Source organism: Arachis ipaensis, chromosome B5 (genome assembly GCF_059453495.1).
Source record: "Arachis ipaensis isolate K30076 ecotype BB chromosome B5, ASM5945349v1, whole genome shotgun sequence".
NCBI classification, from domain to species: Eukaryota; Viridiplantae; Streptophyta; class Magnoliopsida; order Fabales; family Fabaceae; genus Arachis; species Arachis ipaensis.
Window position 1 is genome coordinate 153913643 of NC_142440.1, and position 26486 is coordinate 153940128.

At 37.0% G+C, this 26486-nt stretch overlaps 6 protein-coding genes across 7 annotated transcripts; 1 reads left to right on the top strand and 5 right to left on the bottom strand.

The window, feature by feature from the left end:
• Positions 1–5241: 5241 nt before the first annotated feature.
• LOC148566278 (Oligopeptide transporter OPT superfamily protein) lies at positions 5242–5820 on the bottom strand. The gene has a single exon (XM_088487486.1). The coding sequence runs from the start codon at positions 5803–5805 to the stop codon at positions 5242–5244; it is 564 nt and encodes a 187-aa protein (XP_088343612.1). The 5' UTR covers positions 5806–5820.
• A 3879-nt stretch (positions 5821–9699) lies between these two features.
• On the bottom strand, positions 9700–12040 carry LOC148566279 (putative metal-nicotianamine transporter YSL8). Its single transcript, XM_088487487.1, has 5 exons — positions 11587–12040; positions 10654–10808; positions 10060–10157; positions 9841–9975; positions 9700–9739 (listed from the first exon to the last, which is right to left on the bottom strand). The coding sequence occupies exons 1-5, from the start codon at positions 12038–12040 to the stop codon at positions 9700–9702; spliced, it is 882 nt and encodes a 293-aa protein (XP_088343613.1).
• Positions 12041–12858: 818 nt separating this feature from the next.
• On the top strand, positions 12859–13817 carry LOC148566280 (uncharacterized). Its single transcript, XM_088487488.1, has 2 exons — positions 12859–13447; positions 13630–13817. Exons 1-2 carry the CDS (start codon positions 12859–12861, stop codon positions 13815–13817), a joined length of 777 nt encoding a protein of 258 aa, XP_088343614.1.
• A 402-nt stretch (positions 13818–14219) lies between these two features.
• LOC107641402 (serine/threonine-protein phosphatase 7 long form homolog) lies at positions 14220–17545 on the bottom strand. Its single transcript, XM_016344896.2, has 3 exons — positions 17468–17545; positions 16025–16392; positions 14220–14490 (listed from the first exon to the last, which is right to left on the bottom strand). Exons 1-3 carry the CDS (start codon positions 17543–17545, stop codon positions 14220–14222), a joined length of 717 nt encoding a protein of 238 aa, XP_016200382.2.
• A 2601-nt stretch (positions 17546–20146) lies between these two features.
• Positions 20147–22277, bottom strand: LOC107644605 (uncharacterized). The gene is made up of 2 exons (XM_088486190.1): positions 22074–22277; positions 20147–21665 (listed from the first exon to the last, which is right to left on the bottom strand). Exons 1-2 carry the CDS (start codon positions 22135–22137, stop codon positions 20365–20367), a joined length of 1365 nt encoding a protein of 454 aa, XP_088342316.1. The 5' UTR covers positions 22138–22277; the 3' UTR covers positions 20147–20364.
• Positions 22278–23537: 1260 nt separating this feature from the next.
• On the bottom strand, positions 23538–25665 carry LOC107644604 (uncharacterized). Of its 2 annotated transcripts, XM_021103078.2 has the most exons (2): positions 25519–25656; positions 23538–25375 (listed from the first exon to the last, which is right to left on the bottom strand). In XM_021103078.2, the coding sequence occupies exon 2, from the start codon at positions 25370–25372 to the stop codon at positions 23783–23785; it is 1590 nt and encodes a 529-aa protein (XP_020958737.1). In that variant the 5' UTR covers positions 25373–25375; positions 25519–25656; the 3' UTR covers positions 23538–23782. The 2 variants fall into 2 exon arrangements, with proteins under 2 accessions (XP_020958737.1, XP_016203976.1); XM_016348490.3 differs by having other exon boundaries at positions 23538–25665.
• Positions 25666–26486: the final 821 nt, after the last annotated feature.

Sequence of the window (26486 nt, forward strand, 5' to 3'; positions counted from 1 at the left end):
AATTTGACCTTTATTCCCTAAGAAAAGTATAGCAAAAACTTGAAAGTTGCAACTTAAACAAGTCTTGCACTAAAGTTGATGTTAAGAGAATAATTAGAATCGAATTAGATCAATTAGTATTATTTGTGTTTACATATGCTATCTATATATTAATTGTAGAATTCTATATTTTTATTACTTTAATTCTATTAGCAACTATATATATCCCTTGTACATTGTATTTTTCCTCAACCTTGAATAATGCACTATTTCAGATTACTCTCTTATTCCTAACATGGTATCAAGAGCATAGGTTCCTTTTTTTTCATGTAAATTGGTTTATAACCCTCTTGTTCCTTCTCCTTCACTAGTCTTTTTTAGCCTCGTTTTTTGATCCTTTCCTGACGCTTTGGTTCTTCACAGCTATCCCCACCGCGTTTCTCTCGTCGTCATGATTCCAACACCTCCATATTCGCCGTCATCTGCCGCCACAAGAAGTTGCCACGACCAGCTTGCTTCTCCTTCCAAATTCATTCTGCACCGTCAGATTGAGCTTCGCGATCAACGGTCCACCGCTCCTCTACGTGTCGCACGCCTCTTGTTCCGCGTTGACCCAGCATCCCGCACCCGGATCCGACCTGGTCTGCCGCTTGACCCGCGTTCCAGTTCTTCTCCCGGTAGACCGCACCCGGACCTGACCCGGTTCGCCATTTGACCCGCTCTCCAGCTCACCTCGCTAGCGTGTCATCCGCTTCCACTCGGACGCACCACGTGGCCTCCTTATGCTAATGTGGCGCTGACGTGGCATTGATGTGACAAACAGTGGGACCCTCCCTAAGATTTTTCGGTGAGTCCTTTCCGATTCTGCACTATGTTTTCTCATTTTCTGCTATGAAATTGCGGCTTTCTCTCCCCTCTTTGATCTCTATTTACTATTATGGAAAAGTTAGATGCTTTTGCTGCCACAAACAGAAAGGGTAAATTCTGTTGACATTGTAACCATTCCGAGCACCTCTTCTCAGCCTGTCCTTCTGTTGAATGTCGCACATGCCACCACAAAGGTCACATTAGTTACCATTATTCACAGCTGTTCTGCCATTATTGTAAGCTCTCGGGACATTTGATTACTGCATGTCCTACTCGCCCACCTTGTCCTGATCACCTCACGCATGCTTGTCATCCCAACTTCTCCAAGAATGTGTCTGCTTCTACTGTTGCTTCTACTACTGAATCTACCACTTCTGCTCCTCTCAACCCGTCTCTTATCTCTCTCTCTTTGATATTGCGTCTCTTCTTAAGCATCTTCTCTCCCTTTTTGGTAATACTCCTGCTGCTTTTCCGACTACTCTAGGTAATTCTACATGGTACTTTGATTCCGGCTACTTTAATCACATGTCACCTTTGCGTCATCTCTTCTCGTCTTTGTCTACCACTACAAATGCACCTTTTGTCAATACTGCTAATGGTTCCCTCTTGCACGCAACAGACAAGGGTTCTATTTCCCAGTCAACTCTTAATCTCCTTGATACTTATTATATTTCCAAGTTGAACTTTAACCTTATTTCTGTTTGTCAACTTGTTGATCTCGATTTTGATGTCACTTTTTCCATTTCTGGTTGTCGTGTACAAGATCGTCAGACAGGACAAATCATCGGGACTGGACGTAAGGTCAGAAGGTTGTTTGAACTCGAGAATCTTCATATTCCTCCTGTGCCAAATCTCTGTGCTGCTTCTTCTCCTTCTACTCTTCACTTATGGCATCAACGTCTTGCCCACACCTCTTTGGGAAAGATGCGTCTTCTTATGTCTCAGGGTGTTTTGGGTCAAGTTAATCATGAGTCTTTTGATTGCATTTCTTGTCAAACTACTAAACAACCCGCTTTATCTCTTCACAATACTTCCTCTCTTGCTTGCTCTCCTTTTGATCTTATCCACTCTGATATTTGGGGTCCCGCTCCCACCGCTTCTATGGAAGGAGCTCGATACTTTGTCATTTTCATTGATGATTATTCACATTTTACTGAGGTTTATTTGATAACCAATTGCCATGAGTTACCTCAGATTTATATTAACTTTGCCACTATGATTAAAACTCAATTTTCCAAGGTCATTAAGGTTTTTCGCGGCAATAATGCTATGGAATACCGTGATTCCAAACTCTTAACCTTTCTTGCAGAACATGGTACCTTGTCTGAGTTTTCTTGCTTTGGTACGTCTCAACAAAATGGCCCAGCTGAACGCAAATACCGTCACATTCTCGACTTTGTTTGTGCAATGCTTCTTTCTTCTTCATGTCCTAAGCGTACTTGGGGTGAAGCTAGTCTTACTATTGCTCATATTATCTATAGACTCCCTTCTTCTATTCTTGGTAATGTTACTCCCTTTGAGCGTCTTTATGATACCTCTCCAGATTATAGTTCTCTTCGAGTTTTTGGTTGTGTTTGCTTTGTTCTTCTTCAGCCTCATGAACATAGTAAACTTGAATCTCGGGCTTGTATGTGTTGTTTCCTTGGTTATGGCACTGAACACAAAGGTTATCATTGTTAGGATCCTCTCTCTAAACGTATTCGTATATCTCGTCATGTTGTCTGCTAGGAGCATCACATGTTTTCTCGGTTCTCCTCCTTTGAGTCCATTCCTCCTACTCAGTCACCTTTTTTCACTAACCCCAATTTTGACCTTTTTCTAGTGATGATTCTACAAGTTCTATATCGAGTCATCCTCCACAGCCTCCTGTTCTTCCGCCTTCTCCATCTCCCGATGATTTCGGACTGGACGAAGCTCCTACTCCTACCATCATACCTCCTCCTTTCACTCGTTCTTCAAGGGTAAGAAATTCACCTCTTCATCTTCTTAATTATCATTGTTTTTCTACTATTCTTTATCAACATGAACGTAAGTCATTCAGAGAAGCCTCCACAAATTCAAATTGGCAACAAGCAATGCAGAAAGAAATACAGGCACTTGAAAAGACACACACTTGGAATTTGGTTGATCCTCCTTCTAATCAGGAAGTGGTGGGAAGTAGATGGGTATGCAAGATCAAGACTCGCTCTGATGGTTCTATTGACCGTTATAAGGCACAATTGGTTGCTCAAGGTTGTACGTAAGAGTATGGTATTGACTATGAAGAGACTTTTACTCCTGTTGCTCGTCTTACATCTGTTCGCGCTCTTCTTGCCATTGCTGCGGTAAAAAATAGTCTCTCAGTCAGATGAATGTGAAGAATGCATTTTTAATGGAGATTTAAAAAAGAAGGTCTATATAAAACCCCCTCCGGGTTATTCTTGTCCTTCTAGCAAAGTTTGTCTCATTTGCAAGGCACTCTATGGACTTAAGCAAGCTCCTCGTGAATGGTTTGACAAGTTTAGCACTACCATAAGCAGTCTTGGTTTCATTTGCAGCCCTCATAAGAATGCTCTTTTCATTCGTAAAAGTGAACGTGGGGTTGTTCTTCTACTTCTGTATGTTGATAACATGATCATTACTGAAGATGATGTTGATGGTATCTCTGATCTCAAGGCGTCCCTTCAGCGTACTTGATAAACCCATATTTTATGATTTATATTGTGTTTAATTTACGTGATTTATTCAATCCTTCACCCACTTATTCATATAAATTGCATGGTTTTACATTTCCTTCCTTATTATGTAATATATGTGGAAAACATGTTTTCTATGCTTTAAAAAATATTAAATGTTAATTACCTTTTATTACCATTCGATGCCGTGATTTGTGTGTTAAGTATTTTCAGGTCTCATAGGGCAGGAATGGCTTAGAGGACATAAAGAAAACATACAAAAATGGAAGGAAAGCACAAAATGGAGTTTTTGAAGAAACTGGAAGCGACGCGCCCGCGTGAACGACGCGAACGCGTGCTTTGCGCAAACTGGCATCCGCGCGAACGCGTGCATGACGCGAATGCGTGACTCGCGCAAAATACAACTGACGTGGCCGCGTGCCTGACGCGACCGCGTGGAAGAGCAAAACTCCAGATGACGCGATCGCGTGACCCACGCGAACGCGAGACAGACGCCACGCACCAGAATCTGCAGAAAACGCCTCCAGCGATTTCTGGACCCTTTTCGGCCCAATTTTGAATCCAAAAGCACAGAATATAAGCCAGAGAATGGAGGAATCAAAGAACAACTCATGATACATTCATAATTCACTTTTCATAATTTAGATGTAGTTTTTAGAGAGAGAGGTTCTCTCCTCTCTCTTAGGATTTATATTAGGATTAGGATTTCAACTTTTTCTCAGGTTCAATATTCCTTTTACATCTTTATTTATTCAAATGCTTTTATTCGTATCTGACTTATGTTGCCAAATTGGCTTATGACCCATTCATGTTATGATTTTCTTAATTAATATAGTTCGAGGTATTTCAGACTTTTGATTGCTCTCCTTTATTTATATAAATAATTTAGATTTTTCTCTTTTGGCTTTGGTTGATTAATTGGTAACTCTTGAGTTGTCAAACTCATCGTGATTGATAATTGTTATCTTTCCTGATTGATTTAAATTCCTATAACTCTAGTCTTTCCTTAGGAGTTGACTAGGACTTTAGGTGTTAAATTGATTTGTCCATTTGACTTAACTAAGTGGGAGCAAAATCCAATTCTCATCACACCTGATAAGGATAACTAGGATAGGACTTCCAGTTTTCATACCTTGCTAAGAGTTTTATAGTTATTAATTTATTTCCTGCAATTTATTTTCCCTTGTTCAACCCTTTTTGAAAACCCAAAATTACTGTTTTCCATAACCAATAATAAATCATACTTCCCTGCGATTCCTTGAGAAGACGACCCAAGGTTTGAATACTTCGGTTTATAAATTTTATTGGGTTTGTTACTTGTGACAACCAAACGTTTGTACGAAAGGGATTTTCTGTTGGTTTAGAAGCTATACTTACAACGCGCTTATATTGGTGAAAATTCTTTACCGACAGGATTTCCCGCTTGTCAGTACTTTTGAGATGAAATATCTTGGTTCTCTCAGTTATTTTCTTGGTCTAGAAGTCATATCCACCGATGATGGCATCTATCTCTCTCAAGCTAAATATGCTTCAAATCTTCTTGCTCGAGACGGAATTACAAATAGTCGCACTTAGTATACTCATCTTGAGCCTAATGTTCGATTTACTCCTATGAATGGCACTGCTTTGGATAATCCTACTCTTTATCGATAGCTAATTGGAGGACTCGTCTACTTAACTGTCACCCGACCAGACATCGCCTAAATCCCAAGAACATGCTTTAAGACTTCCCTAAGACACTAATTGAATTCAAGTCCATTGAACCCCAATTCCCTAAGAAAGTGCCAACCCTGGCATTAGTGGCCCTAGACAAGAACTTCATAAAAATAGGTGGTTTAACTCCAGCAAGAGCAAGAATTGAAGAAGGCAGAGTCCATATTCCATCACCACAAATCAAACCAGAAGCTACAGCTGGTCCAAATGCATTAGCCTTAGCCTTGTTCAACTTTTCCCACACAAACAATATCAAACTTCCAACACACATGTCAATGTCAAAGTAGGATCCTAGATAGAATGGTATTGCCATGGCCATTGGAAGTGGTATGTACCTCCCTCTTTTACCTTGGAAATCTTTGATCATGTTTATTACAATGGCAGAACCAAAGAGGATATAGCAAAGCAAGAGGCAGTGTTTTGGTAGAGACTTGAAGCCTTCTACACACAATATGGCCATGTTCATGAAAACCATTGCATTTGGGGCAGGGTATTCACTATTTGGTGTCCCAAGATCAGGAAATGCTTTGTAGAAAATCCAAAAGACACAAGGAGAAACTACACACTCCATTACTATGCCAATTACTTGGCTCATAAACATGGAACAAGGCGAAGCGAGGCTAAGGTAGCCAGTCTTAAAATCTTACATCAAGTCAGAAGCTGTGGAAACAATGTTCATCACTACCCCACAAGCTGCTAGGCCAGCAAGAACTCCACCATGTGATAAACCGGCCTATGCTCCAATTGTAAAGATGGCAAGCTTTCCATAGGTGGATGAAAAGGATCAATCCGTCAGTGTACAGCCATAAGAATTGCAAAATGCTAAGGTAGGAGCAATGAGGTAGATGACAATCATGTAATACCATTTCAGTTGATGAAATATGTGAGGCAAAGTGGCTGTAGAGATGGCAGCTATATGTCACGATAAATTTTAGAAAGTTATATTTAACGACATTTGTATAATTTTCTGAAGTGTTTGAGAATGTTCTAGATATGTTTGGAACGTCCTAGAATATCTTAGAAGGTCCCAAAATACCCTAGAAGGTTCTACAAGACTCTGGAAGATCATGGAATATTCTAGAAGAGTGTGGATGTATATAGAAGTATGAATAGTAGTGTGGAATAATTTATAAGTGTTTAGAAAGTTGTGGAATGATAGATATTTGTAATGAAGGTTCTAGATGACTAATCTAGACCATTGATTAGATTTAATCCTAACCATTCATTGAGGAGGTGGATGGCTATAAATAGGGGGTGAGAGTTAGAGTTTCGGGTGTGTGAGTCGTGTGTGAATCATTTGTAACAAACACTTGAGTAATAAAGTGCTCTTTCCACCAAAGCTTCCTTTCTCTTGTGTTCTTAGCTTTCTTGCTAAGTATTTGAGGGTTAGGCTGACTTGGTCTTAGCTCAAGAGGTTGAGTAAGTCCAAGTGTCGGCACGGTAGCGTTGGAGTGTGTCCAAGGCCGTGACAGTTTGGTATTAGAGCAAGGTTCGAGAGGGACCACAAGTAGTTTGTGGGTATGGCTTCTAGTGTAACCATGGAGCATGTTGAGTATCAAAGGGGAAGGGACGCTATTCTTTCTCAATGGGGAGGCAAGAAAGTCCGTTCTTCAAGTGAGCCTAGAGGTAAGGACGCTAACTTCTTAGAAGAGAGAGTTTCTATGTTGGAAAATGTTCTATCCTCTATGGATGAGCGCTTCCAAAGGATAGAACATGACAAGGAGACCATCGAGACTCACGTGTTACGAGAACTAGATGCTTTCAAAGAAAGTATGCTCCAAATCGAAGAGAAGCTTGAGAATTCCTTGAAGCTATTTGAGGTAGTTTGAGTTTTGTTCGAGGAGGCAAAATCTCGACCAACTATTATAAGGGAGACGACAAAGATTGATCTCCCTAAACCAAAGGAGTTCAAGGGCGTGAAGGACGCTCGAGAGGTGGAGAACTTCCTATGGCAAATGGAGAGGTACTTTAAAGGCCAAGGGGTGGTCGAAGAAGCAATAAAGGTATGCACTGCAGTTCTCTACTTTTCTGATAATGCTACTTTGTGGTGGAGGAGAAAGTGCGTAGATATGGAGAAGGATACTTGCAACATAGCCACATGAGAATATTTCAAAAGGGAGTTGAAAAGACAATTCTTCCCTGAGAATGTGGTTTATGAAGTAAGGAAGAAGTTGAGGGAGTTGAAGCACAAGAGTACGATTAGCGACTATGTAAAAGAGTTCACTACTCTCACACTTCAAATCCCCAACTCAGTATTAGAGGATGCATTGTTCTTCTTCATTTATGGATTCCAACATTGGGTAAAATAAGAACTACAAATAAGGAATGTTAAGAATGTCGATGAGGCCATCGTGGTGGCCGAATCACTTACTGAGTATCATAGGAGAGACTCTAAATCCAAGTCTTCTTCCAAGCCGAGTTCTACTAAAGGTGGGGAAGACAAGGGGAAGAGTTTCTTAACCAAGAATGAAGGGAAATATTCTTCAAAGAAAGAGTACGAGAAAAAAAAGAAGGCTTTTGTGCCCAAAGGAGGATGCTTCGTATAGGGATCACACCAAATGAAGGATTGTCCTAAGTTAGGGACTCTGGTATCTTTCGCCGAGGAACGAGAGGCCCAAACTCAAGTAAATGAGTGTGTTGGATATCCAACTCATGAATGCTGTGAAGGACAAAGAGACAAGCACCACAGAAAAGAAAGGCTTGATGTATGTCAAAGCTTTTATCAATGAAAAACCCGTCATGGCTATGATCGATATTGGTGCTACACACAACTTCATCACACCTGATGAAGCAAAGAGGCTTGGGATGAAGATCACCGAAAAAAATGGTTGGTTCAAACCCATGAATACCAAGGGTGAACCCCTTAAGAGAGTAGAAAAAAGGTTTGAAATGACTCTTGGATCTTGGAAGGGCCTTGTGAATTTCTTAGTAGCACCCATGGACAATTTTAAAATAGTAGTCATCTGGCTTGATTTGCAAAGGAAGGCAAATATAATACCTATGCCATAGTACAACATAGTATGCGTCATGGAGAGAGGGTCTCCATGCATGGTTCCTATAATCTCACAAGTTGGAGGAATCCCGATGCTCTCAACCATGCAATTCAAGAAAGGTTTCAAGAAGGGGAAGATGATGTATTTGCCTCTACTATAAGAGGAGTCAACATCTGAAAAAGAAGACGTTCCTCCCGAAATCAAGGAAGTCCTTGAAGAAAATAAGGATGTGATGCCTCCTGAGTTGTCAAAACAACTACCACTTAGGAGGAAGGTGGACCACAAAATTGAATTTGAGTTAGGAGCGAAACCGCTTGTCTCAGCACCGTACAGGATGGCAGCCATTTCCATGGTCGAAGGAGATATTGTGCATACCATCAAGGAAGGGTTGCATCATGATCCATTAGCCAAGAAGTTGGTGGAGTTGGCTAGAGAAGGTAAGACCAAAAGATTTTAGCTAAAAGACGATATTCTCTACACCAAAGAGAGAGGACTATACGTCCCTAAGTGAAAAAATCTAAGGAGAAAGCTAGTAAAGCAATGCCACGACGCCAAATGGGTTGGTCATCAAGGCCAACAAAGGACCTTGCCATTTATTGAATCTTCCTATTATTGGCCTCAAATGAGGGATGAATTGGAAAATTATGTGAAGGCTTGTCTTGTGTGCCAACAAGATAAGATTGAAAACAAAATACCAAGTGGGTTGTTGGAACCTCTGTCTCCATCAGAGCGACTGTAGGAAAGTGTCTCTCTAGATTTCATATCTGCCTTACCGAAGTTTGAGGGATTTGGATCTATTCTCGTGGTAGTGGATCGATTTTTGAAGTATGCTACTTTTATACTTGTCCTTACTGACTGCACTGCAGAAGAAACAGCACGACTATTCTTCAAGAATATGGTGAAGTACTGGGGATTGCCTAAAAGCATCATTAGTGATCGAGATCCACGTTTCACAGGACGACTATGGACAGAGCTATTCAAACTCCTTGGGTCAGAGCTTCATTTCTCAACAAGCTTCCATCCTCAAACCGATGGGCAGATCGAGAGAGTGAATGCCTTACTTGAGTGTTACTTGAGGCATTTCGTAAGCGTTAATTACAAGGATTGGATAAAATTCCTAGATATTGCTCAGTTTTAATTCAATCTGCAAAGGAGTGAGTCTATAGGGAAGAGTCCGTTCGAGATTGTGACTGGACAACAGCCGCTTACACCTCACTCTCTTTCTTCCTCTTACTCAGGGAAGAGCCTTGGAGCTTATCATATGATTAAGTCATGGAAAGAACAAGCAGATGTCACTCGTTTTTACCTCGACAAAGCTACAAAGAGGATGAAGAAATGGGCAGATAAAAAGAGGAGACATGCAAGCTATTAAGTAGGAGACAAGATAATGATTAAACTTCTTCCACAATAATTCAAAGCCTTTCGCAAGGTTCATAAGGGCTTAATCCGCAAATACGAAAGGCCATTTGAGATCAGTGGACGTGTTGGGCAAATTGCTTACCAAGTACAACCCTAATTGAGAATATGTTCCAATATATGAGGTATCTTAGTATTAGATTTATGCACATGTTCTTCTCAAGATAAAATGACTGCTTACATATCTCATAATGTACCTGTTCTGATATGCTTTGAGCCCCAGTGAAGGGAAGGCTTGAAATCCACATTGATCAGTGGCTGTATAGAACCATTGAAAGAAACCCCATAGAAAACTAGAACTGAAGAATTTTCCCAAAGTTTTCACTTGCTTCCTGAAATAGTAGAAAAAGAAACAAGAAATTATTAGTTTTGGATATCTAAATTTTGATGCCGTGAGAGTCTGCTACAGTGCATACTTTGCTAATTTGGCTCCCTGAGGAGTGTGAAAACTGTTGATAAGATGAGCAGTTGCAATACCACTTGGATATGTCAATTTGAAGTCAACAACCATAATCTGCAGCATGCAAATGAAAATTGAGACAATGATAAGTTGATAACAAATGGTAACAGTAAAATATGATAATGAAAAAACATCCAAATTGGTCCGCAAAGAATTTTAGATTAGACATTTTAGTTTCCAACAAATTTTTATCTTTTAAAAATTCTTGAGAATTACTCTCATCGTACAAATTGGCTCTACATCATTTTGAAATAGATATAATTTGTTTTAGAATGTATTTTTGGACCTAATTATCTTATAATAAAATTTGTTAAGGACTTATTTGTTCAATACGAGTATTAAAATTTTGTTTGAAAATGAGAGAGGACCAATCTGTCCTATAAGAATAATTCTCGACAATTTCAAGAGAATAAAAATTCGTTGGAACCAAAAGCGTGCGATCTGAAATTCTTTGGAAGTCATGCTTCAATTCATTTTCCAATATATTGTACTTAAAAAAAAGTTAAACGGAAATGGATAATGCAATCAATGTTTGAAGAACTAGTCATACCTTTCTAAGAGGTACAACTGAGAAGAGTCCAAGAAAGCTAACAACAAATAGAAAAGCAATCATCCATCCTAATTTTAGGTCCTTAAAGTCACTGCTATCTGATGTTTGATCAGCCACTCGTTTACTCATTCCAAATAGGTAACTCCCAAATCCTCCTGATCATATAAAAGTCAAACACAGAATCTGAATCAGAATTTTCAGTTAGCATGAGCCTCCTATTATGACTTAATAACAAAATGTTATCCAAAACGTTCAATTTTGTCAAATAACAATGATATAATTTTCCAACTTAGATTAACATTACCTTAGTGAATAGTGATAGATGAAATAGTGAGCATCAGCATGGTTTCACATATACCTCTTATAAAGTAAAATCATCAAGTTTTTCTTTAATATTTTTCTTTTCTGTTTTCTTTTCACCTCTCAAATTTGTTTTGGTATATACTGAAACTCAAGACACAAAAATGGCATTATCTTTGAATTCATGATATCATCTGGCCTTAAATTTCTTCAAAATTAGTCAAAATTGGTTACATACATATTTAGTTGTCCACTTTAGTGTTGAAGATTTTTCAGTGAAATTTATATAAATTCAATCTTGGTCTACAGAGTTCCACATCATGCCAGAATAATACTAATCAAGGAGAAAAGTACATACGTTTTCTTTTTCATTTTTACTTTTCTATGAGCAAAAAGTGCCAAAAAAAAAACACAAGTATTCACTCTTAATTTCAATGCTAAGGTAACAATCCTACTCTAGAGACTAATCACAGATCATATTTCAAGACATCCGTTTAGAAAGTTTAAAAAGTGTTATAAAGATATCCAATCATGTATTGTTACGTCAATAAAAGTATTTAACTCAATGATGCATGAATTTGAATGAATGACAGTATACGATTTTAGAAAAGGACGTAGCAAAAGAAGTTATACCACTAAAGGCTATGCCAGAGGATGCAACAACACATGTTTGTATGACAGTGTTCTCTTGCCTTGTAAAAGGTTGTTTCAACATTCCAGAACCTTCCAAGAACTTGGTCCATGTCTTCACAAAGAAGAACCCAAGAAGCCCTGCAGACACATTCAGAGAAGGTATGATTCCAACTGTGAGGTTGAGCTTCATGACTATGAAGGTGAAAAGTATGCTGAGTGCAAGGCTCACTGTAAAAGCTCTCAAAGTTAGTTGGTTCCTCCATGATGGAACCAGCTTGTATTGAAACACCTTTTCCACTGAAACCTCTTCTTCCCTCAGTTCTATGGTACCATTTTGTCTTGATTCATGCTCTATGGTACCATCATCTGCATGATCATGATCATGTTCATAATGATCAAGAGAGTCAAGACCATTCTCCATCACCATCCTATCCCCACTTCTATGTTGGGCCATTGATTTCTCAGTTCTAAAGTTGTTTGGTGAACCTTCCTATGTACTAGTAGTTTGGTTAATTTAGTTGTAGTTTGTAGTCCTTTTTATAACCAACAAGAAGTTGGAATTATGCATGTGAATGTATCCACAAGTTGGTGTTTCAAAAGTCACAGCTTTTGTAGAGGTCACCACAGTTCTATTAATCAAGGATATGAAAACCGAAGGCTCATTTTTTTAGTTATGGAGATCAGGGTTGTGTTGGGCATGGTTATGGGACACATGGGAGCTAGACCATTGTGTAGGGCAGCTTTTTGCTCAGTAGCAAGTTGGAGAACTCGGACCGTGCGAGTAATTTGCAACGAAAATATGGTGACAAAATCGGATGGTCCGATTTCAATGGAGAGAAAATTTGAAAATGCAGCAGCACCCTAATCGGACCCTCCGTGTTGTGATTGTTTAAAAATTGATTAAAAATTCCATTGACAAGTCTCATGGTCCGTTTTGGGTTTCATAGGTTTTTTTTGAATCAGAAGCCACTAAACGCATGGTACGAGTTGGGTGTTTGTTTAAATTTTGATTAAAAATTCCAAAAAGAAGTCGCATGGTCCGATTTGAGTGTTATAGTTTTTTGAATCAGAAGCAAGTAACTGGTGGGTCCGAGTTATGGGTGCATATATATATGTACAAAAGGGTGTGTGTCGTGAAGAAGATTTTAGATCTGGTTCTTCTTCTTGCTCGAGCACTTCTTCTCCTCTCTTCTACCTGTGTCCTTCTTAGTTTCAATGAAGTAAAAAATTTTGGTTTTAAAATTTCTATTCTTATTTAGGTAAGTGAGAGAGATGGATGATAGAGTTCTTTTAAAAGTGTATTACTTTGGTCAGATTTTGTTACAAACTTCTGAAGGAGTGAAATTTATTTGTGAAAATCCGTTAGATGTTGTTATTCCCTTCACAATCTCATTTGAAGAGCTCAAAGGTGTGATCTGTGAGAAGATTGATTCTGAGATGTCGAGAAAAATATCTTGCATTTTATACAGATATCCCATACCGGTGTTTGGTGGATTCGTCCAATTTGAATCCAAATATGTAACGGACGAAGCGAGTTTGCAAGAGATGTTTTCAATGTATTTTGAAAGTCGTGCCCGAATCTCGTTCATCGAGTTGTACATTGAATTTGAACAATCTGAGGCCGACCGAAATATTGTACGAGAAGATTACAATAGTGACAGTGAAGAAGAGTTTGAAAGCAATTACGAAGTTGTCAGTCCAGACGGGGATGAAGAGCAAGGTGATGGCACTGTGGCCCCAGATGTTACAGACGTGGCAAATGCACTCATGAACGAAGTGCCGTTTGAGGAGCCATCTTTCATGCGAGTGTTGGATTTGGAGGCCATGCATGTTCCAGAGTTTCCGGAATATATGAGTGTAGGTACGTATTTGTTATTATTTAGGTAAGTTTAAGATAATAGTTTTATTTAATTAGTTATTGGTTTAGTTAAATATAAATTAGTATGTAGTTAATTATTTAGGTAATTATGTGTTTAGATTTTTATTTTGTTTAGAATGAGATAAAAGCTGATATAAAGTTTATGTATATCATAATTGATGCAGTGAATGTTGATGTACCTTTAAATTTGGTTATTAAATATCCGTGTAATAATTTTTTTTATATGGTTTTCGTCCCGCCAGAAATTTCTATTGTCGCAGATGGTGAATTTGTTGTCGGGATGGAATTCAGTTCCAGGGAATCTGTTATTAGGGCGATGAAAGAGTATAGCATTCGAAGAAGTGTAGACTAGCGGGTGTATGAGTCGGAGCCGTTGACATTTTATGCGAAGTGTACACAGTATGGGTCTGGGTGTGATTGGCTTATCAGGGTTAGCATGATCAGCAGGAAGCATTGTTGGGTGGTACGGAGGTATAATGGTAGTCACACTTGTACCAGATCTACCATTTCTCAGGATCATTCCAAGCTCGATTCAAACACAATTGCAGAAGCAATAAAGCCATTGGTTGAGGCTGACCCCTCGTTAAAGGTAAAATCAGTTATTGCAGACGTGCAAGCAAAGTTCAACTACACCGTCAGTTATCAGAAAGCATGGTTGGCTAAGCAAAAGGCAGTAGAAAAAATATTTGGAGGTTGGGAAGCATCGTACGAAGCGTTGCCTATATGGTTTGAGGCCATGTGTCATAAGGAGCCATCAGCTATCGTCCATTTTGAGACTATGCCTGCATATCAAGGCGATGACTTGGTCAGTGATATTCGGGTATTGCATCGAGTCTTTTGGAGTTATTACCCCTGCATTAGAGCATTCAGGCATTGTAAGCCAATTGTGCAAGTGCTTGTACGGAAAGTATAAGGGTTGTCTGTTAGTGGCAGTTTTATAGGATGGCAACAACAACATCGTCCCAATTGCATTTGCTATTGTGGAAGGAGAAACATCTGATGCGTGGCACTTCTTTCTCAGTAACCTGCGACAACATGTTGTGACTCGGGATGGTGTGGGACTGATATCCGATCGACACGAATCCATCAATGCAGTCGTGGAGCGGAGTAATGGAGCTTGGTCGCCTCTTAGAGCTTTTCACATGTTCTGCATCAGGCATATTGAGTCGAACTTCCTGAGAAAATTCAAGGCACCGTACCTGCAAAAACTTGTCATTAATATAGGTAATATTGAGTAATTGGAAGTTTGTTATTAATAGCGTGTCATTCATTTAGTATATGTAAATCCCCTTTTTATATATTTTTTTTGTTATTCTGCAGGATATTCGCGGACGGTGCGTGAGTACGAAGTGCGTTACCAGCGTTTACGAGAACGGGGTGAGGCTTACACTAACTGGTTAAACCGAATCCCCCCGTGAACAGTATGCATTGACATTTGATGGTGGTTACCGATGGGGTCACATGACGACAAACCTAGTCGAATGCATTAACTCTGTCCTGAAGGGTGCACGCAACCTCCCAATCACTGCACTTGTCAAAGCAACATTCTATAGGCTTAACGAGCTATTCACCAGAAAACGAGCCGAGGCGGAGGCAAGGATTAATGCTGGCCATGTATTTTTGGAGCTTGTGACCACGAAATTGCATGCAAACTAACTTGCATCAGAAAATATCCAGATTAACTGCTTCGACAGGCAGAATGAGGTATTTGAAGTGCGTGAGATGCCTAGTGGACTGGAGTATGCTGTCGACCTACGTCGGCATAAATGTGACTGTGGTGAGTTTCAGGTGGATCGGATCCCGTGTCGGCATGTGTTTGCATGTTGTGCAAATCAACGACTGGACTGGCAACTGTATGTGCATGATGTGTATAAGATGGACTAGGTTCGTCAGGTTTATCGAGTTAGGTTTAGGCCACTGGGAAATCCTTCTACATGGCCTGCTTACACCGGACCGCGATCATACCCAATCCATTCCTAAGACGCGTGGCCAAAGGTCGCCCCAGGATGACCCGCTTCTTGAATGAGATGGACACGCATAACAAATTGGTGAAAATTAACGAGACTCATGATTACAATCCAATTAACAATAACATTAAACCAAAATCAGATACTTCTGACCCGAAAATATACCTGTCCTTCCTGAAGATCATCGAATGCCTACCTGAAGTGAGCAAGTGTCAGATACATAGTCAACGTAAGATAATGCTACCTATTTGCAAGGGAAAAACTACGGGGTTCCCTCGGAATTGGTGCTAGATATGGCAGTCGGATAAAAGCCCAAACGAGCAACAGTGTGGGTGGACCATCGATCTCCTTATAGTCATAACGAGATGCCTTGCATAATGCCCTGTAAAGGTGGGCTAGGCATGCCGAACCCCAACTGTATTGCCCGATACTGCCAAAATCACTTAGCAATGGCAGAAATTTCCAGTGCACAGATGCCCCAGACTTGTCTCCAAACAATATGGTACCGATCAACAACATAATATGGCACTTCACGTACCTCTGTATACTATTTTCATCAGTCAAATGTAAACGTTCTTTCAGATCACGAAGCCATGTCAGTTTTATGCAGCTCCCTCTACAGTCTAACTTTCTTGGTGCAATCCCAAATTGATGCAGACACTCCGCCTCTAAGGCTTCAAAACTACTAATAGTCATCCCTGTGACTGGAAAACCGTCCGTGGGAAGACCGAGAATTAAGGCCACATCCTCTAGCGTCACAGCACATTCACCAACAGAAAGGTGGAAGGTATGTGTATCTGGATGCCACCTTTCCACTAAAGCATTCACAAGCGCCTTCTGACATTGGACTATTCCAATCTGGGACGCATGATAAAAACCAGTAAACTGTAGATGCGCCTCCACTCTATCATCATACCGATTCGGGGGCACAGGATGATCACAGGTCAACATTCGTGAACTCTACAAAAACATAAAGTACTAGTCAAATTATTAACAATTACAAATACTACTACAAAAAAATCATAATTTTCTAAAAAGAGCAACTAATTAAATAAAATCATGCTAAATTTTTTGTTAATTACGAAATGTAGTCATTGTACCCTAACTTATCAACTAATTACCTATCATTATTAATCATTTATCACCAATAACTCCACAAACAAACATTAAATTAAATCACACCACATACATAGTTACTGAATTTAATTAACGAATAACAATTTTACCAAATCCAATCTACTAAGTAATAATATTTTAACTCCTAAATTTAATTGATTACCTTATCCAAAAGCTAACAAATTTTTGTTATATTTTACAAACTCTAATTCTTAATAAAAAATCCTCTACATTAATCGCCACCCTTAATCTTTCTTTCTTTACTGTTACCAAAAATTTCTATCACTTATACTGTTATAACTTCTAAAATTAATTATGAACGTTAAATAATTAATTATAATTTCTATAATTATTACAAAAATTTCTATACATATATTATTTTTTATTAATCTATAATTGCTCTAACTCAAATATTATGATTGATTAAAATATTCTCCAACCATATTTACATATAATAATAATAATAATAATAATAATAATAATAATAATAATAATAATAATAATAATAATAATGTCACTTTTATATATATATATATATATATACTCGAAATATTCAGTATATTTATTTTTAAATAATAATGTCACCCTCTTAACTTGAACTACTAACAACAACAATCTTAATTAAATTTCTAGTAATAATCAATAAATTTTTAAATAATAATAATAATAATAATAAGCTAAAACGCTAAGACTACTACACCACGTATGCCGCAACAACAACTAACTATAACTAAAAGTCTAACAACTGTAATTATAATTTTAAATAATAAAATCAATAACGATGATAACATTAAGAATAATAATAATACTGAAGTTGTTATATATCTCCTAAACTACCTCAAACAATAACTATAATTAACTTTTTAACAACATTAATACTGATTTTGAAATATTAAAAAAAATTAATAAATATACTTACATAATCATCATAGCTGAGATAATTTACAATATGATACTCAGGACGATTAACATCTTTATATTTTTTTTTCTTAGGCATTTTGATCTGTTTTGTATGAAGAGGTTGTGTGTGTGTTGTTGAAGGATGAAGAAGAAGAAAGAATGTAGCTGCTGGGTGGGTGGGAATAAATGAAAACGATGGTTTGAGGGACTTTCGGAGGTAGGTGTGGGAAGTAAATACTTCATTGCTGCTTGAGGGGGCACCGTTCTAGGGAGCAAGGGAGCTGTGACGCGTGGAAACCCCTTCACAACTCGGACCCTCCATGTTGTCTTTGCAAGACGGACCGTGCGATTAGCTCCCCCCAACACGCACGGTCCGATTTCGTTCGTCTCTGATCCCACACTGCAGGTAAAGCCTTCCCATAACGCTATGTTGCCCTAACGTCACCTCCATATGAAAATTAATTAGCGAACAGGTTATAAAACTGGTAGAATTGAAGGTTCAATTCAATCGAATATAATAAAATAATATATTTATAATAAATATATATTTTTATTTATTATTTTAAATTGATTAATCGTTAAAAATAAACCGATTTAATCAATTAATCAATCTTTTATTATTTCTTTTTTATTTTAGACCAATTTACTGCCAAACTATTTTTATCTTGAACCGAATTAATTCAATACCAATTTTTGATTAACCGAATTGAACCAATAAATTCAATCCAATTCTTATAGCAATGCCAATATGCCAATAGTTGTGTTCATTTCGTTTTATTCCAATCAGTAGTCTAATATACTGTTTAACACTTTAACTTGTATATGTCCATTCTTTTAATGATGTTTTGCTTTCTAATCTTTTTAAAAAAATATAATAGTTAATAAATATATATAAATTAGGGGTCAATCTCACTACTAAAAACTTGATCCAAGATATTATTATAGTAGAATTATTAAAAATATGAAAACAAGCTGGAATATTAATATGTGCTATGTGAAATAGTTGACTTGACTAATATAGCACACAATAATATTGGGGGACTTTGGATTTTTTTTTTTGGTCGGTGGATTAAATAACTCTCAATTTTAGGTACCCCAATGGATTGGACAATCCCTAATATACACAATATATTTACACACTTCTCACATATTTTATTACTTCTTACATATTTTATCACATTTTTTTTTCAATTGCATTCTCTAGAGTTTGAACCCTAGACCTTGAAATGAAAACGGGGGGAGAAATACCACTAGAGCCAAGACTCGTTGGCGTGGACTTTGGATTTGAGATGGCAATAGGGAGATATTCAAGTGGACTTGGATTCTTAAAAGTGAGATTATTGTAGAGTTGTAGTGTCTCATTTGATGGCTACAAACCAATGGGAATGGGAATGTAAAACATTGCATGATATTTAGATTATAGGCCAATGATTAAAAAGGTATGTGCCTTTAAATCAATCATCATTGGGGCGTCATTAAGTTATTATTTTTTTTATTTCAATAGAAACATATTTTTTAGAACGTTATGTTTGTTTATTTGGAAGATTATTTTGTACTAAAAACAAAACAAAATTACAAAACTACTAGTATACAAACATTATATTTGAGAAACTAAAACTTCTTATCTTTTGTGGGGACAGAGAAAGGAGGATTTCTTATAATATAAAAATTTGAAAATAAATAAGAATTTTAATTTTTATAGAAAAATTCATCCAAACTAAGTACTAAAAAAGTTAAACCTTACCCTTTCCATTCTTAGCTTCCTTCCTGCTTGGCTGCTCCAAATTTTAAGGTATCTAATAAGAATAACAATTAAAAAAAACGTTGCAAATAAGATTTATTCTTACTGAGGATAAATTACAAAGTACCAAGTAACGTTTACCTTTCCGATGGCAGATGCAACTAAATAATTATTATGCCTGATTGAGCTTGGCCAAATATTTTATCCCAAAAGAACTGAGTTTCAACCTTCTATGCTCAAAAGCCTTTTTTAAATCATATAAATATATTTATTGATTAAAGATTTGATAATATTAAGATATTATATTGTATATTAAGCTAAAAACACAATTAGAATTTTTTTAACGTAATTTCAATCAAAAAATTAATTAAAAACAACAGACAAAATTTAACAAAAATATATTTCACATTAACTTTTAAAGTTTTTATTAAATAATTAAAAAAAATAACATTTAGTTTGACCCCTCGCATCTGACCAATCTAATTCGAGTTATACACAATTACAAGTGAGACCAAGACATCTCATATTTTCAATTACAATTATATCTTGATAATATAGATTTTTTTTACGAGAAAAATATTTTTTACAATATCTCCCAATCGGATAGGACAAACACTCTAGAATATTATACAAACACAGTTAAATATAAGACAAAAATACTATTTGTATACCAAAATCAGCCACCAATGTATTTGTGTATAAATACATGTGTGGCTTATTTATTTTCAATATGTATTTGTATTCTAACATGTATTTTATACTGGTGGTTAACTTTGGTGGCTGATTTTGGTGTACACGTAGAATAGCCCATATCTGGATATTCTATAAAACACACAACAAGAATTAAGAAACGAATCCAATTCAATGCTCACAAACTATCATAAGTTTTACCTTGCTCCGTAAAAACCCACATGAATGAAGCATAAAACAAACTAGACTAGAATAACACAATGCATAACCTTCTCAAGAAAGAGATTCTTACTATGCTGTAGCCAATTTGCAAACAAAGAGGAACATGGAAGTATCAGTTTCATATTGTTCAGAAAGTCCAGACAAACTTATCCCAATCTAAAGCCTCAAAATTAAACAACCAAGTAATACAGAATATGTTATGCAACATCTAAAACATCAAATCCTCGATTCAAATAATGAACTAATAGGTTATATTTATATATTCAAATAATCTTCTGCACAAATTCTTGAAAAGCATTGTGGACAGAGCAGTGACCTATAAGCAATTTCACAGTGGTGGCATCTGCAGAAAAACCTTTGTCTTTCATAATCTGAAGATATTTTATTGACTTCGGAACATCATTTTGTCGCAGTAATCCACGGACGAAGACATTATATGTGCAGGAATTTGGCAGGCAGCCATCCTCTTCCATATTGATCAGTAACTCTTCAGCATTAACCAAAAGTCCTTCCCTACAAAGGCCTTGGATCATTATTGTATAAGTATATACATCAGGCTTCAAGCCTTTTGCTGGCAGACAGGAGAAGAGTTCACGTGCATCATTTAGTTTTCCAGCTTGGCACATCCCATTCATCACCACACTATAAATTACAATACCAAGATCCAAATTATTCTTCTCCATTTCTCTAAATAACGATATTGCATCAGAAGACAAATGGCATTTGAATAGGCCATCCAATAGAATCCCACAGGTCAGTAGATCAGGCTGTTGACCAAACTTGTGCATTGTAAAAAACAATTCTTTAGCAGCTAAAGGTTTACCCACTCTGCAAAATCCACCGATAAGAGTATTCCAAGTCGAATCATTCATATTTAATCCTTTATTGATCATTTCATCCAAGAGATAAATAGCCCAATCAATCCTTTTGATCTTGCACCACCCGTGAATTAATGACGCATAAGTCGTAACGTCTGGTAGGCATCCCTTGTGAACCATGAAATCAAATACTTTCATGGCCTCCTCCATTTGACTTAGGAAACAACAACCAGCAATCATTGAGTTATAGGTAACAACAGTAGGCTCCTTTCCCATTCGAACCATTTGACCAAGTATGGCTCTAGCACTTGAAATCTTTCCCTCCTTACAAAGAGCATCCACTAAAATATTAAAAGTACGCATATCCGGCATAATTCCCTTTTGTTTCCTCTCGCTCAGTAAGGACACAGCCTCTTGCCATCTGTTGAAAGTACACAGTCCTTGAATCAAGCAATTGTAAGTGATAGTATCGGGTTGTAAACCTTTCGTTGTCATTTCGGAGAATAGACTCAAAGCCTCAGAAACCAGCCCATCCTTGCAAAGACTATCCACAATTGTGCTATAACTTGCAACATCAACACTTGGTTTGCGGTTTCTTGTTTCCGTCTTCCTTAGAATGGCAATGGCAGCAGGGGTGTTGCCGATCTTGCACAATCCATTTATAATTGTTCCAAACGTGTGGGAGTCGGGTTGATATCCCAAGTAATCCATGTGGTCAAGAAACCAAATAGCATAATCCACATTGCCTTCAATACAAAGACCATTAACAATGGTGTTAAATGTGACCACATCGGGCTCCAAGCCGATTTTGAACATCATCCCCACGACAGAGAAGGCAAAGGGAGTGTGGTTCAAACGGCACAGACAATTGACGACAATATTGAGTGTATAGATATCAGATTTGAGTCGTAAGGAGAACAAGTGTTTGATTAACGAAATGGCAGCTGTGTAATGCTTCATCTTAACAATAGAGCTAAACAAAAAGTTAAAGTCATTCACGCATGGCAAAGGATTCATGGAAACCATTTTGTCAAAGAGATGCAAAGCAGAATCAAGGTTTTGGAGATTCCTAATAGAATCTACGAGAAGGGGTCTGTCCTTGATGGCATCAATATCAGTGGGAAAAAGGAAGGGTTTGGGATGAGAAAGAGTACCAAATTGAGATTGAGATTGCTGCCGAAAGAAACGCAGAGAAGTTGTGGTTGATGAACGCAACATGAGCGAGGAGTGAATAGTGATGAGGGTTTCTGGGAGATGAAGCAGTCGCCAGTGAGCACACCAACTACGCTCGCCACAATGTTGTGATTACTTGTGAAGTTCATGGCGATTTGTATGGGGAGTGTAAAACATTTTATGTAATTATCTAGTTCTTTTAAGGCATAAATCCATGTGCAGTTGAAGCTCATAGCCAATACTTGTGTCTTTTTTTTTTCAAAGATAGTATCATAGTAAGTTATATTTCATTCATTATTGAAAAATGAAATATAAAGGTATTTAAGTAGGAGAGCATAATAAAATATGGGGATTTCTTAAAATAATATACTAAGGTATTCATCCAATGGTGCATGGTCGAAAAACGAAGAAAAATCTTAAAGAAAAAAAATGATAAATCAAATTGAATGAAACTAATAATTTGTCTAATAGAGATGACAATCTAAATGGAGAGTGTTTTGGATTTCACGGAGCAACTTGACAGAACTTGCTAGTAGAATCTTCAAAAATTAACTGGTTGCGAGCTTTTTAGCAGTTTCGACAAATGATGGCAAGCAATTGACGATTACGGTCATCATTTTTCAACGGGTTAAACATCTCTTTTGATGCAGTCTACCATGTCCAAAAGTTGTTAGGGTTCTGAGGAGAAAGACAGTCACAAACATAACTATGAGACCATACTTCTTTAATTCTAGAGCAATCAATCAAACAATGAGTGATTGTTTCTGTTACTTTATGACAGCAGGGGCATATTGGTGATATATATGGGATGCGGTGGTGAATCTGAGCAAGCACCAGAAGTCAACCATGGAGAGCTTTCCAGATAAATAGCTTAATTTTGTGAGGCAACTTCAACTTCCATAGATCAATCCACAGCTTTTTCTGCAGCATATAATTCGGGCAAAGCTCTAGAGGCGGATGGTAAAATAAATAGCCAATCTGTATCATATTGCTTGGATAAAATCCTGTCTGCAACGTCTTGAAAAAATAATTCTTGAATGAGATTCTGATTCCAATTTCTATTTTCAGTAATTAGATCTTTAACTCTTGGAACCAATTCAGAAATAGTCTATATATTTTTGGCATGTCAGAAATCACCTTTTTTTTTTCCTACGGTATCTTTCAACTTGATAAGATAAGAACTAATTTATCGCAAATTTGACAAAAACTAATTTATTGCAAAGTTTAACTCCATTTAAGAATTTGTCAATAACTAATGGGTTGCTGTATATATGAATGATATATGATTTTACATTATTAAGCTTTGGTTGGTATATGAATAGGCCAGCCTTCTCCAAAAATTAAGAAATGAATCCAATTCAATGCTCACAAACTATCATATCATAAGTTTTACCTTGCTCCGTAAAAATCCACATCAATGAAGCTTGAAACAAACTAGACTAGAATAACACAATGCATAACCTTCTCAAGAAGGACATTCTTGCTCTGCTGTGGCCAATTTACAAACAAAGAGGAACATGGAAGAATCAGTTTCATATTCTTCAGAAAGTCCAGACAAACTTATCCCAATCCAAAGCCTCAAAATTAAACAACCAAATAATACAGAATATATCTACGCACGTAACAACTAAAAGCCTAAAACATCAAATTATCGATTGAAATAATAAACTAATAGGTTATATTGATATATTCAAGTAATTTTCTGCACAAATTCTTGAAAGGCATTCTCTCCGTTGTGGACAGAGAAGTAATCTATAAGCAATTTCACAGTGGTAGCATCTGCGGAAAAACCTTTGTCTTTCATAATCTGAAGACATTTTATTGATTTCGGAACATCATTTTGTCGCAGTAATCCTTGGACGAAGACATTATATGTGCAGGAATTCGGCAGGCAGCCATCCTCTTCCATATTCATTAGTAACTCTTCAGCATCAACCACAAGTCCTTCCCTACATAGACCTTGGATCATTATTGTATAAGTATATACATCACGTTTCAAGCCTTTTGCTGGAAGACAAGAGAAGAGTTCCCACGCATCATTTAGTTTTCCAGCATTGCACATCCCATCGAGCACCACATTGTAAATTTCAATATCAAGATCCAAATTATTCTTCTCTATTTCTCTAAATAATGATATTGCATCAGAAAACAAATGGAATTTGAATAGGCCATCCAATATAATCCGACAGGTCGGTACATTAGGATGTTGACCAAACTTGTGCATTGTAAAAAACAATTCTTTAGCAGCTATCGGTTTCCCCCCTCTGCAAAATCCATCAATAAGGGCAGTCCAAGTAACAACATTCAGATTTAGTCCTTTATTGATCATTTCTTCCAAAAGATAAATAGCCTTGTTAATCCTTTTGATCTTGCACCACCCGTGGATTAACGACGTATAAGTCCTAACATTTGGTAGGCATCCCTTGTGAACCATCAAATCAAATACTTTCTTGGCCTCCTCAATTTGACTTAGTAAACAATAACCAGCAATCATTGAGTTATAGGTGACAACATCAGGCTCCTCGCCCATTCGTACCATCTGACCAAGTATGGCTCTAGCACTGGAAATCTTCCCCTCTTTACAAAGAGCATCCACTAAAATATTAAAAGTATATGTATCCGGCATAATTCCCTTTTGCTTCCTCTCACTGAGTAAAGACGCAGCCTCTTGCCATCTGCTGAAAGTACAGAGTCCTTGAATCAAGCTATTGTAAGTGATAGTATCGGGTTGAAGACCTTTCGTTGTCATTTCGGAGAATAGACTCAAAGCCTCAGATACCAGCCCATCCTTGCAAAGGCTATCCACAATTGTGCTATAACCCGTAACATCAACACTTGGTTTGCACTTTCTTGTTTCTGCCTTCCTTAGAATGCCAATGGCAGCAGGGATTTTGCCAATCTTGCACAATCCATTTATAATTGCTCCAAAGGTGCGGCTGTTGGGTTGATACCCCATGTTATCCATGTGGTCAGCTAACCATATAGCAAGATCCACATTGCCTTCAATACAAAGACCATTAACAATGGCGGTAAATGTGACCACATCGGGCTCCAAGCCGATTTTGAACATCATCCCCACCACAGAGAAGGCAAAGGGAGTGTGATTCAAACGGCACAGACAATTGACAACAATACTGAGAGTAAATGTATCAGATTTGAGTCCTAAGGAGAACACGTGTTTGATTAAAGAAATGGCGACTGTGTAATGCTTCATCTTAACAATAGAGCCAAACAAAAGGTTGAAGTCCTTCACACATGGCAAAGGATTCATGGAAAGCATTTGCTGAAAAAGATGCAAAGCAGGATCAAGGTTTTGGAGATTCCTAATAGAATTAATGAGATAGGTTCTGTCCTTGATGGCATGAATATGAGTGGAATAAGAGAGGGAAGTGCGAAGAAGGAAGGGTTTGGGACGGGAAAGAGTACCTAACTGATTTTGCTGCCAAAAGAGACGCAGAGAAGTTCTAGTTGATGAACGCAACATGAGCGATGATTGATGAGGGTTTCTGCAAGATGAAGTACTCACCAGTGATCACACCTGCTACACTCGCCACAAGGTTCTCAACTCAAGTCCATGGCGGTTTTAAGGTAAAAGTCTAATTATATTTTATATAATCGTTTAATTATATGTATTGTTTTAAATAATTATTCAAATAATTAATATAATATAATTATTTTTGTTAATATATTATTACATAATTAGATACAATTCAAAATTATTTTATACTTATCAAAATTACAAACTTATTTGAGTGTTATTAACTTATTAAGTCATTTTTATTTATTTTTTAGTGTATTGGACAAAATTTTAATAATAAAAATATTTTTAATATTATAAATAAATAAAAAATATTTTTATATCGTTGTATTTAAATATAATTGTTAAACAAAAATATATTTTTTCATGAAATATTTAAATATAAAATTATTTTTATTTTTTTTAAAAAATTAAAAAAATCTTTTTGTAACACCTCACCCAAACAAACTCTAAATACATTTCATTTAAAACTAGAACACTAAATTATTTCGCAAAATAATAAAATTTTTCTAGAAACTTAGGATACCTCTTTTAATTACTCTATCCAAAACATCCTTAATTAATAATTACTTTTTTATTTATTTTTGGTTGCCTACAATATTTTATTTTTTATTTTTATAAATTAAATAAATGTAATAATTACCGAAGTAAATAAACTAATATCTATTAATATTTTTTATTATCTTCAAGGTATTTGAACTCAGGTTTAAGGGTTTGTCGCTGGCCAATGGGTTGCTAAGCGAGATTCGAACCCCCGACACTTGTTTAAGCAGACAAGTGAGCTGACCACTTGACCAACCTAAGTTGATTTACTTTTTTATTTATAGTAAAAAGGTATTTTTAGAATTACAAGTAA

Bases quoted from the DNA above. Each gene is read 5' to 3' on its own strand.
- LOC148566278 (XM_088487486.1), bottom strand. From the start codon at position 5,805: ATGGAGTGTGTAGTTTCTCCTTGTGTCTTTTGGATTTTCTACAAAGCA.
- LOC148566279 (XM_088487487.1), bottom strand. From the start codon at position 12,040: ATGGCCCAACATAGAAGTGGGGATAGGATGGTGATGGAGAATGGTCTT. The intron at 10,158-10,653 runs GTATGACTAGTT...TGCATGCTGCAG, and splicing joins CAGTTGTACCTCTTAGAAAG to ATTATGGTTGTTGACTTCAA. The intron at 9,976-10,059 runs GTATGCACTGTA...CTACTATTTCAG, and splicing joins CAGGGAGCCAAATTAGCAAA to GAAGCAAGTGAAAACTTTGG.
- LOC148566280 (XM_088487488.1), top strand. From the start codon at position 12,859: ATGGATGATAGAGTTCTTTTAAAAGTGTATTACTTTGGTCAGATTTTG. The intron at 13,448-13,629 runs GTACGTATTTGT...TAATTGATGCAG, and splicing joins TCCGGAATATATGAGTGTAG to TGAATGTTGATGTACCTTTA.
- LOC107641402 (XM_016344896.2), bottom strand. From the start codon at position 17,545: ATGCCTAAGAAAAAAAAATATAAAGATGTTAATCGTCCTGAGTATCAT. The intron at 16,393-17,467 runs GTAAGTATATTT...ATGTTTTTGTAG, and splicing joins ATCTCAGCTATGATGATTAT to AGTTCACGAATGTTGACCTG. The intron at 14,491-16,024 runs GCTTCGTGATCT...ATGTTGTCGCAG, and splicing joins AGCTGCATAAAACTGACATG to GTTACTGAGAAAGAAGTGCC.
- LOC107644605 (XM_088486190.1), bottom strand. From the start codon at position 22,137: ATGTTGCGTTCATCAACCACAACTTCTCTGCGTTTCTTTCGGCAGCAA. The intron at 21,666-22,073 runs GTACTCTTTCTC...TTTGTATTGAAG, and splicing joins GCAATCTCAATCTCAATTTG to GCAATGTGGATTATGCTATT.
- LOC107644604 (XM_016348490.3), bottom strand. From the start codon at position 25,576: ATGTTGCGTTCATCAACTAGAACTTCTCTGCGTCTCTTTTGGCAGCAA.